At 48.7% G+C, this 14,721-nt stretch overlaps 1 protein-coding gene across 1 annotated transcript; it reads right to left on the bottom strand.

The window, feature by feature from the left end:
- Positions 1-576: 576 nt before the first annotated feature.
- Positions 577-14,718, bottom strand: MAN2B1 (mannosidase alpha class 2B member 1). Its single transcript, XM_044670261.1, has 24 exons — positions 14,565-14,718; positions 13,982-14,084; positions 12,251-12,424; positions 11,870-12,063; positions 11,604-11,736; positions 11,291-11,436; positions 10,797-10,913; positions 10,611-10,693; positions 10,401-10,521; positions 10,069-10,147; positions 9,822-9,931; positions 9,623-9,730; positions 9,348-9,464; positions 8,380-8,565; positions 7,581-7,678; positions 7,347-7,464; positions 3,407-3,525; positions 3,217-3,318; positions 2,132-2,219; positions 1,640-1,720; positions 1,303-1,545; positions 1,052-1,207; positions 867-972; positions 577-704 (listed from the first exon to the last, which is right to left on the bottom strand). Exons 1-24 carry the CDS (start codon positions 14,664-14,666, stop codon positions 589-591), a joined length of 3,000 nt encoding a protein of 999 aa, XP_044526196.1. The 5' UTR covers positions 14,667-14,718; the 3' UTR covers positions 577-588.
- Positions 14,719-14,721: the final 3 nt, after the last annotated feature.

Here is a 14,721-nt window from a genome sequence, read left to right on the forward strand (position 1 = left end):
GGTTCAAATTCGGCCTCAGAAACTTCCCAGCTGTGTGACCCTGGGCAAGTCACTTGACCACCATTGCCCACCCTTTACAACTCTTCCACCTAGAAGCCAATACACAGAAGTTAAGGGTTTAAAAATATATATATTTATCAGTGCATTGTTGGTTCAGGCCTTCCCAGTAAGAAGACTGAATTCCTTTCATGGTGAAGGGCTGGAGGAAGAGATGAGGAGCCAGAATACCTACATTCTGGTCCTTTGGACCTGATCTGTTTCTGGGTGGGGGAGGAGGGGAGAGGAGAGGGAAGAAGGAAGGCCAGTTGGGTGTGGAGTCCAGATCCCTTCTTCCGCTCTGCTTTGCACCTCTAGTTCAGCCAGGCAGGCCAGAGAGGGGGATCAGGCGGATAAGGGGGCGATGGCGGTTCTCTAGTCCCAGATGCCTCTGCTGGAGGGTCTCGTGGGAAGAGTTAGGTTCTCTAACTAAGAGCAGCACCCCCTCTCCTGTCCCCGTCTCCTAACACCCGCAGAGGGCCACAGGTGGGCACTTTCACAGTTTTGGTGAGTTCCTTCTGGTCCGGCCAGCTCAGGCCAGCTCAGGCCTCCTCATCCGTCCCTTGCCTCGCTCCAGGTGACAGAGGCCAGGAAGGTGCGGATTTCCATGGGCTGCAGAGTGACCGCCGAGGGGTCCAGGAAGGGGGCTGGCTGGGGGCGGGCAGGGCCTGGGAAAGGGAGACCACAGGGAGGCCACGCCTCAGCCCCAGCTCCGGGGGGGCCTCCTTTGGCACAAAGTCCTCCCCACCGACCCCCCATCTGGCCACCCTGCTGGGGCTCCCCAGGGAGAGGGCCCCAGGCAGCTTTTCTGCCCCCGCCTCCCCCAGTACCTCCCGTGCTGGTCCTCCACTGGAGCCGGCTGGCCTTGGAGAGCAGCTGGTCAGCGGCCAGAGTGGTCTCCTCTAGGCGGCTGATGGTGAAGGCTGAGAAGAGATCCTGAGAGACCAAAGAGAGGCTGGCTGAGGGGGGCCTCTCCCCTGGCCGGCCCTTCTCTTGCTCCCTCTCCTCTACTGACCTGCAGGTCCACGGTCACGGGCTGGGACAGGTTGAGGGCTCTGCTCTCGCCGCGCTCAAAGATGTGCTCCAGGCGCAGCAGGACCGTGCTGGGGCCCCACAGGGCCAGGGTCAGCAGGTGCACAGCAGGGGGCAGCTCTCTGCGAAGTCCGGAGAACTGGCACAGAGGGATGACGGGTGGGTCCGTGGGGCAGAGGCCCCTCCCTGGCTGAGCCCCCTCCCCGCCCCCCTAGGGCTCGGCCACACTCTCACCTGTGTGCGTGCGGGGCTCCCTGGGCTGTGGGGGACGTCCTGCCCCGAGGAGGCCAGCACCAGCTGGGGGGCCAGAGCTTCCCTCTGAGCCTGGAGGCGATGCCCAGCCGCCGCTGCCTCCACGGTGTCCAGGAGCACCAGGTGTCTGCCCCTCACCACCAGCCCCGTGCCGGGCTCGTCCCCGGGTTCCAGCAGGGCCTCCCCCACACCACGGTCATCATCCACAAGCAGTCGCCTGTGAACCTGCGGGAACGCTGGGGCATCGGCCTTGGGGGCGCCGAGGGGTGCCAACGACCCCTTCCCGCCCTGGCCCCCCATCTCCTTCTCCCTAACTCACCATCAGCTCCAGGGACCCATCCCTCAGGCTGCTCCCCCCTTGGGACCGGTCTGTCAGCACCGTCAGCTGGACCTGCCCGTCCTGGGGGCGAGAGGGGGGCGGAGTGAGGAGGACTCCTTCCGGGAGAGCCGCTGCTCCAAGCCAGCCTCGGCCTGCCCGCTTCCAGCTCCCCAGAGGCTAGGAACGCCCCCCCCCAGGCCCACAGACTAATCAGTCAGTTAATGAGCATTTATTACATCTTTCTCTGTGCCTGGCACTGTGGGAAGCACTTGCACCACAAAGACAGCCCTTCGAGGAGGATTGTGACGTGCCATGTCAGCACACAAGATCCAAACACGGAGCAGGGAGGTCACCCCAGAGAGGATGGGCCAGAGCAGCCAAGGGGAACCCTTCCTGAGAGGAGGAGGCCCAAGTGACCAGCTTTCCTTTTTGACTTCAAGGGCCGCCCTCAGTGGCTGGGCCACCCTGAGGGCGAGGGGCACCAGGGGTTACCGTGATGTAGATGCGGCTGCTGACGGGGTAGTAGTTTCCAGCGACGGGCTCGGTCTGCTTAAAGTCCCAGGTGGGCCGGTAATCCCGCCTGTGGAGGGTGGGACAAGCCAAGGTTATTTATCAGTCACTCCAGGCCTTGCTTCCTATTGCCAGGGTTCGAGACCACAAGAGCCGTCCGTCAGAGAAGCCTTTCTGGAAGGACTCTGAGTGCAGGTGTGGGCCACATACTGGGGATACAAAGACAGAGAACAAAGCCATCTCTCTGGGAAGACCATCTAGATAGGTTTCGAGTATATACAAAGTAATGCCGAATGTGGGCAAATGTGTGAAAAGCTGCATTTAAGAGATGCTCAGGACACCAGAGATTCCTAACGGTAGTGGTGAGGGGGGAGAGCAGCCGGTGAATATTTGCAGGGGGAGGAATGTTGGAAGGACAGTAAGAAGGCCTAAGAAGGGAGGGGGGGGGGAGGAGATGAGCTGGATGGCTCAGTGGATGGAGAGCCAGGCCCAGAGACAGGACGTCCAGGGCTCACACCTGACCTCAGACACTTCATAGCTGTATGATCCTGGGTAAGTCACATAATCCCCATTGCCTAGCCCTTCCTGACGCTCTGCCTTAGAACCAATACACAGCATTGATTCTAAGATGGAAGAAAATAGTTAAAAAAAAAAAAAAAAAAAAAAAACAGAAAGAAAACAGGTTGGGCCCAGTGTCAAGTGGGTGTGAAATGCCAAGCATTCCAACTCGATCTGGTGCTAGGTCCAGGGGGTACAAAGGCCCAGCAGAGGTAGAAGATGGTGCACCCTGTGGCAGGTTTAGCTAAAAGGCAGGGGAGTGTGAAGGGGCATAATGCAAATAAGGCTGGAGAGAAAAGCTGAAGCAAGGGTGTGCAGGAGCGTGGATGGACCATTGCAGGGGCCTCAGAACAGATGACCCAAATGGGTCCCAGCCAGTTTACAGTCATACAGTGGCCGGCTTTTCTGACCCCAGACCACAACCCTGTCACCCTTACTGTATTGGGCCCTTAGCCTGGAGCAGGGCAGGACAGCAAGATGTGTGAGGGAAGGGCTAGAAAGGCTCCTACCTCCTCTCCAGGATCTCCCGGCCATTGCTGTCAGTGTAGAAACGTCCATTGGTCTTCAACTGGGAGTCAAAGCGGCTGATGATCTCTTTCCCGAATCCGTCCCTGTTGGAGGGAGGAGGATGGGGATCAGACGCAGGCCCACCACCACTCCCTTCCTCACTTTCATCCCCTCCTTTCTCCTTCCACTCACCTAATGGGCACAGGCCCCACCGTCCACTCCAGCTCCAAGTGCCGCTGTCCAGGGTACAGCCGCACCACCTGGGAGCACCAGGCAGAGAAATTCTGATGCACTTCCTGCACCAGGGCTTTCTGGGGGGGGGAGGGTGAAGAAGGGCATGATCAGGGCAGAAAGGGCTCACTCCAGCCAGCTCTGAGCACCTCTCCACCGCCTGATGCCTTCCAAAGGCTCCACCTCCCACCAGGCCTTTCCAACCTGCCCCCACCTAAAATCCTCTAAGGGGCATCCATCCCATGAAGGATGGGTGACTGTAAAGAATGATGTTCTCAAAGCCCGAAGAGAAAGAGTTCATCAAAGGAGGAAGAGTCTAATGTGGGTACACAAGGGATTAACTCAATAACTTTTATCCTGCTTCTTTTTTCTGCCAAGGAGAATCACCTTTAGACTGAAAAGGACCAAAAAAAACCCAAGTTAATTGGGCAATGAAATCTCAAATGAATAAGGAGAAAAGGCTAGCACCTTAAAAAAACCTTAAGGAGAGGGAGCTAGGTAACTCGGTGGTCTGAGAGTCAGGCCTAGGGACAGGAGGTCCTGGGTTCAAACCTGGTCTCAGATACTTCCGAGCTTTGTGATCCTGGGTAAGTCACTTACCTCTCATGCCTAACCCTTACTGCTCTTCTGCCTTGGAACCAATTCTTAGTATTGATTCTAAGTCAAAAGGCAAGGGTTTAAAAAAGAAAGAAAGAAAGAAAGAAAGAAAGAAAGAAAGAAAGAAAGAAAGAAAGAAAGAAAGAAAAGCCTTAACAAATTAAGTCACAGGCTCACATAAACTACAAGATGGGGAAATGAGAGCTAAGAAACATTATAATGAGATTCAGAACCAGTTGTGTGGGAAGTCCTAAAACATCATTATTAATGGTTCGATGTCAGTAAGAACAGAAGTTTCTAATGGAGTGCCCTTAGGATCTAATCTGGCCCCTTTGCTATTTAACATATCTAACAATGACTTAAAGATATAGATAATATGGGGACAGTAAAGTGACTCAGTGGATTGAGAGCCAGAGCTAGAGATAGGAAGACCTGGGCTCAAGTTTGCCCTCAGATATTTACTGCTTTTTCTGCCTTGGAACCTATATGGACTATTAATTCTTAGAGAGTTGGTTTTAAAAAAAAGACATAATTCTTACGAAATTAGAAATGACACAAATTTGGAGTAATAGCTAACAGAGAAGACAGATTCAGAATCTTAAAAAAAAAGCACCACTTTGACAGGTCAGTTTAGAGACAAATCTAATAAAATGAGATTGACTAAACACCAATATAAAGATTTATATTTAATTTTAAAAGCCAGCTTCCACTGCAAGACAAGAGTTTATTTGAAAAAGATCTGAAAGAGATCAGTGGTCTGCAAGATCCATAAGGGTGTACACTTACAGCAGCCAAAGAAGCTGGTTGCCAGGCCTCACTTCCAGGAATCAGGAGGCGACAGTTTGGGGGGCAGCTGGGTAGCTCAGTGGATTGAGAGCCAGGCCTAGAGACGGGAGGTCCTAGGTTCAAATCTGGCCTCAGACATTTCCCAGCTGTGTGACCCTGGGCAAGTCACTTGACCCCCTTTGCCTACCCTTACCACTCTTTTGCCTTGGAGCCAATACACAATATTGACTCCAAGGCAGAAGGTAAGGGTTTAAAAAAAAAAAAGAGGCAACAGTTTGGCTTTGGCTGTGGTGGGCAGTTTGATATTATCAGGAGGCTGTTCCACATAACTCCCCTTCTGAAGCTCAAAGTTGTGGCCTAACTGGTCAGTCTACTTACTGCTGGTCAGTCTACATACTGAACATGCCATTTCCCACATCCATATTTTTGCATGGTTGGTGAGGTCTCCCTTCTCATCTGTAGCTCTTGGAAGCTCCAGCTCCCTTAAAGGCATGACTTCCTCTAGGAAGCCTGTCTTGATTTCCCTAGTCCTCACCACAATACTTTATGCATCCCCCAAAATATATTTTTTTCTTTAAACCAGATCTTTCACTGGTTATCATAGTGAAATTTTCTAGCCTACTTCTTGACTTTGGACTTTATGTTTAAATCACAATGATTTCACTAGTATAAGGAAAGCCCTTCTACTAAAGCTACTCAGCGAGTGATCTATAACTCAGTCTGAAAGAACGGTGGGAGAAGTTAAGGGACTTGTCCAGGGTGACACAGTCTATATGAGGTTAGACTTGAACCCGTCACCCCTTACTCCAAGGTCAGTTCTCAGCTACGTCAAACAGCTCCTCACTTTCTAAATACCCATCATTTATTTATAGTAAATATGTTGTATCACCTGAGCAGAAGGTAAGCTCCTTAAGGGCAGTAGTGCTGCAGAAGCAGCTTGGAGAACTCTCAGCCAAAAGACAGGAGGGGAATCAGACAACTGATCAGAAAGCAATTACAGGGGACCCTCTGCTGGCACTGAGTACAGCTGGCATCAATTAGAAACTCTGTTACTCATTCATAGTTCCATTGCAGAGAAGTCACAAAGGAGTAGAGACCCTGGTCACAAGACCAAAGCAGAAAGGAGCACAAGCACTTAAGGCTGCAGGGGAGCAGGGGGCCTTCCTGGGTAAAGATCAGAGCACTGACTAAGACAACAGTAACCACACAAATAACACAGACTTGGAAGCACAAAAAACTCACAGACCTCTAGAACTAGTTCTGAAAAGAGCAACATGAAAGAGTCTGAAACTTGATACAGTGCCTCCCCACCCAGGCAGGAAGAACCCAACTTTAACATAAAGTTCAAAGTCAAGGGGCAACTGGGTAGCTCAGTGGATTGAGAGTCAGGCCTGGAGACGGGAGGTCCTAGGTTCAAATCCAGCCTCAGATACTTCCCAGCTGTGTGAACCTGGGCAAGTCACATGTCCCCCATTGCCCACCCTTACCACTCTTCCACCTATGAGACAATACACAGAAGTTAAGGGTTTAAAAATGTAAAAAACAAAACAAACAAAAAAATAAAAATAAAGTTCAAAGTCAAGAAATAGGCTGGAAAAAAGAGAAATCAACAACAACAAAAAAAGAATTTGACTATAAAAAGTGGCAGAGAAGACTTGGACATAAACCCAGAGGAAAATAACAATAGGAATGAAAACAGCTACAAAGCCTAACTAGATCAAAGTCCAAAAAGAATTCCTAGAAGAGTTAAAGAAAGGTTAAGGGTGGTAAAGGGACAATTAGGTAAAGAAATGACAGTGATGAAAGAAAATTATGAAAAGAGAATTAACAATTTGGTAAAAGAGGTACAAAAAAATTCTGAAGGAAATATCATCTTAGAACACAGAATTGGTCTAACAATAAAAGAGGCATAAAAATTCATTGAAGAAAAGAATCCCTTGAAAAATGAATAAGCCAGATGGAAAAAGAGACACAAAAATTCACTAAAGAAAATAATTTCTTAAAAATTAGAACTGGTTAAGTAGAAGCTAATGATTCTATGGATTTCAAGAAACAATAAAACAAAGCCAAAAAAATGAAAAAAATAGGAGAAAATGTGAAATAGTTCATTGGAAAAACAACTGACCTGGAATGTAAATTAAGAATAGATAATTTAATAATGATTAGACTACCTGAAAGCCCTGGACAAAGAAAGAGCCTAGACCTCATATTTAAAAAAAAAATATCAAGGAAAACTGCCCAGATAGCTCAGTTCCAGAGAATAAAATAAAAATTGAAAGAATTCACTGATCATCTCCTGAAAGAGATCCCAAAATGAAAACTCCTAAGAATATTCTAGTCAAACTCCAGAATTCCCAAGTTGAAGAGAAAATATTTCGAAACAGCCATAAAGAAATAATTCAAATACTATGAAACCACAGTCAGGATCAACTACAAGATTTAGCAGCTTCCACATTCAAGCAATAAAGGGGTTGGAATATGATATTGCAAGGCAAAGAAGCCATACCCTCCTTTATACCTTCACTAGGCGAGTATTAGCCCAGTGTCTCAGAGGAAATGGTTTTGTTTTGGCTGGCCTGAAGATGTAGGCACCAGAGGCCTGTGGATGATTAATGTCCCCAGTGCTGGCATTATACCTGGGGGAGAGAAGACATATAGGGAGAAACAGTTAGACTGATTTCTTTCATCACCTTGCATCCCAGGTTATCTCATCAAAAGCCCCTGGATCACCTTCTCTCCATTTCACACTTACCAATAGAAGGACTGACTGACTGGCAATGACAATCCCAGGTCAAGATTTTCAATCTCCTGAAGAAACCCAGTATTTGGATCAAATATAGCCCGGAGGTGCTGAACAGACAGAAAGACATGTGAGAAAGCTTAGAAAGGATAGGGTGGAATGGAATCACATAATCCCAGAATAGGAAAGATGAAAAGGACCTCTAACCCAAGCCCTACTTGAAAGATATCTCCACAATCACATACCCACCTCTAAGAAGGAGGAAGAAGAGAAAAAGGGCCCCATTCCCCTCCAAAGGTAGCCTAGTCTATTTTTATTAGACAATGTTGTTAGGAATTTTATCTAGACAAGTCTAATTCTGCTTCTTTGTTACTTCTATCCAAAGTTTCTTGTTCTATCCTCCTGGAACCAACAATATCTAATCCCTTTTCCACATGATAGCTTTTTAAATACTTTATACTGGAGTCTCTCTTCTCTAGATTAAACAAGTCTAGTCAACAGAGCTATTCTTCCTAAAGGTCTTTCACCATCCTGATTGCCTTTCTTTAAACACTCTCCAGTCTACCAGTGTCCAGAATTGAACAGAGTCATCCAAACTAGGGGTTGGAGGGAGGACCTTGCAGAAGGCACCTCAGGCATGAGTTGGACTGGATAGTCACTGAGGCTCCTTTCGACTCTCCAATTCTGGGATTCTGAGATGAGGGTGTATCTCCTGAGAACCAAAATTTCTCTCCTTCCCCCCAGCTCTGATCGATCTTAGAAAGTATCTCCCATTATCTCCCATTCTTATTTCCCACTTTCCAAAGCTCACCTCATTCTGGATGACCAGAGGGCCAGAACTCTGGGCCACAGGAGGTGAACAACAATCCCTGAATTGGAGTGTTCTGCTAGGCAGACGAGTCACTGAATAGATGCTGAAGCCAAGAGGAGGGGCTGAAGCTGGGAAAATCAGCTCACGAGGGGAATTCTCTGATCCTTCAGCTGATACATCAATAACCTGGGGAGAGAAACAGGGTCACATATGAATTAAATATAAAGGGGACCACCAGATCTGGGAAGTCTCACCTAATAGGGGTCACAGAGTCATGTGTCTTAATTTGCCAGCATCACAGGTGAGATTCCTGACCTGCAGTAATCAAGGGATATGACTGAAGTGAAACCCTGGACAATTAGAAAATCTTAAGGGAAGGGTGTAGACTGAGCTTAAAAAGCCAGTGTGTGAAGTAGGCTGGGTCTTCCTCTCTGCCATTTTTCAGTCTTGTGAAAGGAGCTCTTTTGCTGGCAAGCCAGTGCTTAGCTAAGTAAGCAATCTCTGGCAAGTAGCCTAGCAGGCCATCCGAATCCAGGAACCATGACTTACAACCTCTACCCTGGGGACTTTTAATTACACAGGCTAGAAATCTTATTTCTCTTTCTCTTTACTAATAAATACTTATAAATTTGGTATAAAGTCTCCAAGGTTAACTTTTATTTATAACAGCCACTGTTTAGTTAAGAGAAATGGAGGTACAAGGAGGCAGCTTCTTTGTCTCCCTTATCCTCAAGCTTGCTGGACAAATAGTCTTTAAAAAGGGCTAACACTTAGACACTAATGTTCTAACGCTGTGCATTCTAGGGGAAAATAATATATTTGGGCTCTGAGATTAAGAGAAGTTCTAGAAGAAGCTAGAGGGAAAGTTGAGGCAACAGTGGGGACCAGGATAGAGGGTTTGCTTTTTTTTTTTTTTTTTGAGTGGGTTGTGGTTGGGGAAGGGTCAAAGAAAGTATAAGAGAATATACCTCGCTGGGCACTGATTGTCCACTGGGATCTGTCACATGGTAGGCCCAAGCACCAACAGGCAATCGCACAGTCTGGGTGATGGTCCATGCCAAGGGATTATACAGAATGGCCTGGAACTGGAGATCAAACAGGGTTCTGGTGTCTGTACCACATACCCCATCCTTGCCCTCAGTGTTCACCTGTGCCCAACTGCCCCAGTCTCCCTGCTCTCCCAGAGACGGTTCATCTCATTCTCCTCCCCTTCTCCTTCCTGGCCCAGGCCAGTCCCACTCACATGGTTGGCTGTCTGGCTCAGCGGGCATACACTGATATTCAGCTGATTACAGAACACAAAATCCTTCTTGGAGTTCCCCAGGCTTGCCAAAGCATTGCTTACCAGGACCTGCAAGAGGTAAGACCGTCTGTCCATTACAGAAACCCTCTCTCTAGTCTCTCCAGTCCCCCACTGGTCCAATCTTAGATCACCCCCATACCTGGCATTTCTCCCAGCCTGCAGCCAGCTGCCAGGCATAGTCATTGGCCACATGCTGCTTTGATGTGCCACTGACAGCATCATGGTGTTGGGCCACGGCCATGGCTTGTCCTGGGAGAACCATAAGGGGCACAAGTATGGTTCATATGGGCACAGGGATCTAAAAAGTTGGGGGTGAGGGAGGAAGATGGTGCTCTTCCAACATGTTTTAGGGAGCAGCTTCCCCTCCCAGGAATCCCATAACCTACTGAGCCTAGCACTGCTCCCTTGTCCATAGGATCCTACTGAGGCTGCAGGCCCAGCCAGTACCTCTAGCTGGTTACAAACCTAAGAGGAAAGGATATGAATGATGGAGTTATGAGATCTAGGAGAAGAAAGGAAAAAATCTTCCCCAACCACCTTTCTTTATTCCTGTCCACTTTCTTACAATGATCTTCTAATCCTTTCATGCTATCCCCAATGAATTCATCCCATCATCCTTCTAGAAATCCTTATCCCTTTCCCAAAGGCCCCTCCCTAGAAGGCCTTCATCTTCCTCTCCCTCTCATAGGACCTTCCTCTCTCCCCAGCAGGCCCCCACCTGCAGAAATTTATGGCTCAGGCGCTCATAACGCTTAAGGGCAGGGCGGCTGGTGAAGTAGCCAGTCCAGAACTGATAAGGACCATCTGCATAGGGGAAGAAGTCATCCTGCTTCACTGACCTGTGGCATGGAGGTAGGGTCCAAGTGAGTGTCTGCCCTAGGACCTCTAGGGATCCCTGCCTTTCCCCCATCTCCTCCCCTCCCAGTACCAGGTAAGGTTGGCCTTATTCAGCTCCCACAGGTAACAGGCTGGGGTAGAGTAGAGGATGTTGATGGAGCCTCCATTGCTTTGCTGTGAAACAAGGACAGGAGGATCACTGACTTAGCCTCCCATTCCACCCAGCTACCCCCCTTACCTCCCAAAGACATTCCCTTTTCCACTGACATGGATATACCTGAGCATTGACCAACTGAATCAGCTTATCCAGGTTCTTGAACCACATATTGGCATTTTCATAATGGAAATCACTGCCCATGGTCATCACGATATGGTTGGTTCGGTAATATTGGGCCTGCACAATGGAGACCACAATGGAGACAGGTCAGGAATCCTCAGCTACTGACCCTGCTCCTGGGGAGCCACAACCTTCACCCCAATCTCTAGGTTTGAGCCAGGGCTGCTGCCTAAAATGGAACACTCCCTTCCTCACTCCACCCCAAACCTCCCCCACCCCCGGCCAAGATTTCTGCATGGGCTCAGTTCTTGGTACTGTTCAGCTTTCCCTGAAGCAGTAGAAGAAAAGAGTCTGATAGCATAAGCCTTAGAAGGGAGCCCTGGAGATGAAGAAAACTTGAAACTTGGGTCTAAAAGGCAAAAGCCATGTGGACTAATCCCTAGCTGTCTGGGGTTGTCAACTTGTAAGGATTCACAACCAGGGACAGGTCTGACCTGGACAGCAGAGATGTTCAGGAAGTACTTGATCAGCCCTTTTACATTATACTCTGGGCTATCTGGATCATCCACCAGTGGGTAGTCAGAGCAGAGCATATCCCAGCAGAAGTTCAGGGGTGGACTGTAGCCATTGGGCAGGACACCTAGGGACAAAGGTCAGGGTCAGGTCAAGGGTCCCCCAACTCAAGGTCTTATCCTACCCTCAGCCCCTTATTCCCAGTTCTTCTTCTTCTTCTTCCACCTCCAGCTCTTCCCTGGTCCTGTGAATGCCTAATAGCCTTTAGGGACAAGATGGAGAAAAGACTCTCACCAGTGAAAAGGTCAGCATGAGGAGGCTGTAAGTTGACACTCGCTCTCCAGACCTGCTCCATCTCCCTTTGAATCTTCCGCCTTTCCTTGTCTTGATAATCCAGACGGCCAAAGAAATAGCCATCAAAGCCCATCTATGAGGAGAGAATCAGAAAGAAGTCAGGAACTGAGAGGTTCTTTCCAACACTAGCCTCTGGAGAAGGGAAAGAAGAGTAAGCAAGCAGAAAGGGATAACAAGATGAAGAATCAGTGAACATTGAGGCAGACCTGAGCAAAGAGGGAAGCCTGCTCCCGTGAGTGGCCAAAGGGGTCGACATGCCAGGCAACTCGAGGGCGACCACAGTCCCCAAAGGTATCTTTCAGGAAGTTCAGCCCCAAAGTCATCTGGTCAATGATGGCTGCATAGTATGTGGTGGCCTCATCATTCATGACCCAGCCACCATTGGCAAACTGGAGCCTCCCTATGAAGTAGAGAATATAGTCAGAAGAGTTCTCCCAAAGAAGGCCTGCGGCCCCAGCTCCTGTCCCTTGCCCTGTGAGGCCTGGCAGCAGAGAGCCTAGAGTAGAAACCAAGTTGCCAGGCTACTCTGGGTCATGATGGTTTTCTATGAAAGACATGGACCCTTCTGAGCAGCACCCACTCCTCACCCTGGCAGACCAACTGTCGCACTTCCTGCTGCCTCTGGGCTGTCTGTTTGTTCCACCAGTAGGAGAAGAAAGCAATCTCAACATAGATGAAACGACGAGACTTATTAGCCAGCAGAGCTGATACCACTGAGTCCAAGATGTACTGCACACCGGCATGCTGGATGCTATTTTGAGCTGTGGGCATTTAATGCAATTTCGTTATTAAAATATTCTTAAAGAGTTACTGTGGGTAGCGACCTATATTTGGTACAGTGGCTATAGAAATGAAATCAGATAAACAGACAATTTGGAAGAAAGACTACTTTTAACTAGGGGTAGAGTGGTTATCATGAAAGGAAGGCTTGATAGAAAAAATGTGGGTAGGGGAGAATAGATCATTCTAGGCAGTGGAGATGGAGTGAGCCAAGATTCAGAGAATGGAAACAACGGGATAAGAAAGAGTAAAAAATTGTCCACTTCGACTAGAATAGTGTACGTAAATGGAGCAATATAAGACAGGGCTGGGAGTCAACATATATTGGGCTTTCATTGAAAGAGCCACTGAAGATTTTTCATCAGGAGAGAGAAATATGATCAAAGAAATGCATTAGGAAGATTAATTTGAACCTAGATAAGAAAGATGGATCAAAGGGAACAAACTGAAAACCAGGGAAACTGGTTAGATTAGACAATAATCCAAGTGAGAAGGAATGAGAATTGACCCTGGGTGTGACTCTGTACATGGAGGAGGCAGCTGAAAGAGATATGATGAAGTCCTGGCATCAGGACTTGCCAACAAATGTGATGTTGGGAGAGGGAGAGGAGGCAAAGCTAACAGATTCAGTGACTGCTAAGGTAATATATGGCTTAATGAAAAGAATACTAGACTTGGAGACAAGTGGGAATTTGATAGCTAACCCACAAGATTGTGAGGCAAGTGCTTTTTGAACCCTAAGATGGCATTAACAAAAAAACCAAGAAGAAAGGCAGGTTTGGAGTGGGGAAACGACGAATTTTAATGTTGGATATGTTCAGTTTTAGGTACTGACAGAATATTCCATAAGTAGATAGGGATGTGTAACTAGATCTCAGGAAAGTGGTTGGAGGTAGAAATACTTTGTGTTGACCCCATCTAGTCATGTCATGGGGCAATTATATAAAATGCTTAGCAAATATAAAAATTTTGTGGATCTGCTACTGCATTATTAGTCCTGCTTTTCCTCCCACTAGGTTACAGAAGCAATGGATAGAAATTGCAAAGGGACAACCTTGGACTTAGTGTCAGAAAAAGCTTTCAAATTGAGTTATCCAAAAGTAGAATGGGAAGCCTCTGAAGGGAGAAGGCTTTCCTTCTTTGGATATTTTCTAACAGGCTGGATGACCATTTCTCAGGTGCACTGTAGAAGGGATTCTCTCTTAAGTATGGGTTAACCTAGATGGCTTCTGAGATTCGTCCTATCTCAGATTCTGTGATTTTCTGATTTGCTTAGAAATGAAATCTGAAACTATAGGAGTAGGTAAGATCATGAAGGAAAAAGTATAGGGAGAGAAAGAAGCTGAGGGCAGATATTACAAAGGAGTCTGGAAGAGAGGTTCCCACCTCAGATCATTAGTCAGCCCTGAGGGCAGAAGTCTTTGGCCACTGGCTCCCATTCTCTCTCAGCCCCAAGACAGAGGATGATGGGGACTCAGTGACCCAGAGCCTGGAAAACTGGACCCCTGGTTTAGTCCCTCACAGCCATTTCTCCTTACCTCCATAGTAATACTGATCCACAGTCTTGAGCCAGCCGACATCATCGTGAGTATGGGGCAGGAGGTGCACATTGAGCATAGAGGGCTGGGTTGCCGGGCACAACTGGCAGTGGGCAAAGACCCCCACCATAGGGCTGTTAATCACTATACATGCCATAGCTCTTGCCCAGCCCCACTTCTACCAGTAGGACCCCAAACCACAGGACAGGGAGAAGGCATGAAAAGCCTTGGGGGTGGGGGTGATGAGTCCGTGGTCCAGGGTCCAACTTCCTTAAACCTTCACACAGGACATTACCTCACCACTCACGGGTCCTTCCCTCAGAGAAAAGCCCCAGCAGCCCTTCGCAGGACTGCACCCTGATGAGCCCCTTTCCTTCCAAGGGTCCCTCAGGGAGAGCCGAAAATGTCTTGCCCAGGAAGCAATAAGTGGAGCCAGGGTGCAGCCGCCTCCTCCTTCCCCCACCCTGGTCACTTCCCCATTTCTCCCCTGGCTGGCTAGGCTCAGGTGCTGAGGCCAAGCTCCGCTGCGATTTCCCTCGCGGCAGGCCCAGCTCCTGCTGCCGCAGGCACTCGGGCCTCTCACCTCGTAGTAGTCGCAGCGGCCATCCTCGGCACCCGCGCACAGCGACACCGCCGCCAGTAACAACAGCCGCAGCGGCAGCCGAGCCCAGAAGCCCGCGGCCATAGCTCGCCTCCCCGGGGGTAGCCCCAACCTCAGCAGCCAGCACAGCCGCAACCCG

The sequence above is a fragment of the Gracilinanus agilis genome, chromosome 1 (assembly GCF_016433145.1).
Source record: "Gracilinanus agilis isolate LMUSP501 chromosome 1, AgileGrace, whole genome shotgun sequence".
Taxonomy (NCBI): domain Eukaryota; kingdom Metazoa; phylum Chordata; class Mammalia; order Didelphimorphia; family Didelphidae; genus Gracilinanus; species Gracilinanus agilis.

Coding starts and splice junctions, on each gene's coding strand:
- MAN2B1 (XM_044670261.1), bottom strand. CDS start 14,666: ATGGCCGCGGGCTTCTGGGCTCGGCTGCCGCTGCGGCTGTTGTTACTG. Junction 12,425..13,981: donor GGATCAGTATTACTATGGAG/GTAAGGAGAAAT, acceptor AAATGCCCACAG/CTCAAAATAGCATCCAGCAT. Junction 11,437..11,603: donor TCATGCTGACCTTTTCACTG/GTGAGAGTCTTT, acceptor CTTTGTCCCTAG/GTGTCCTGCCCAATGGCTAC.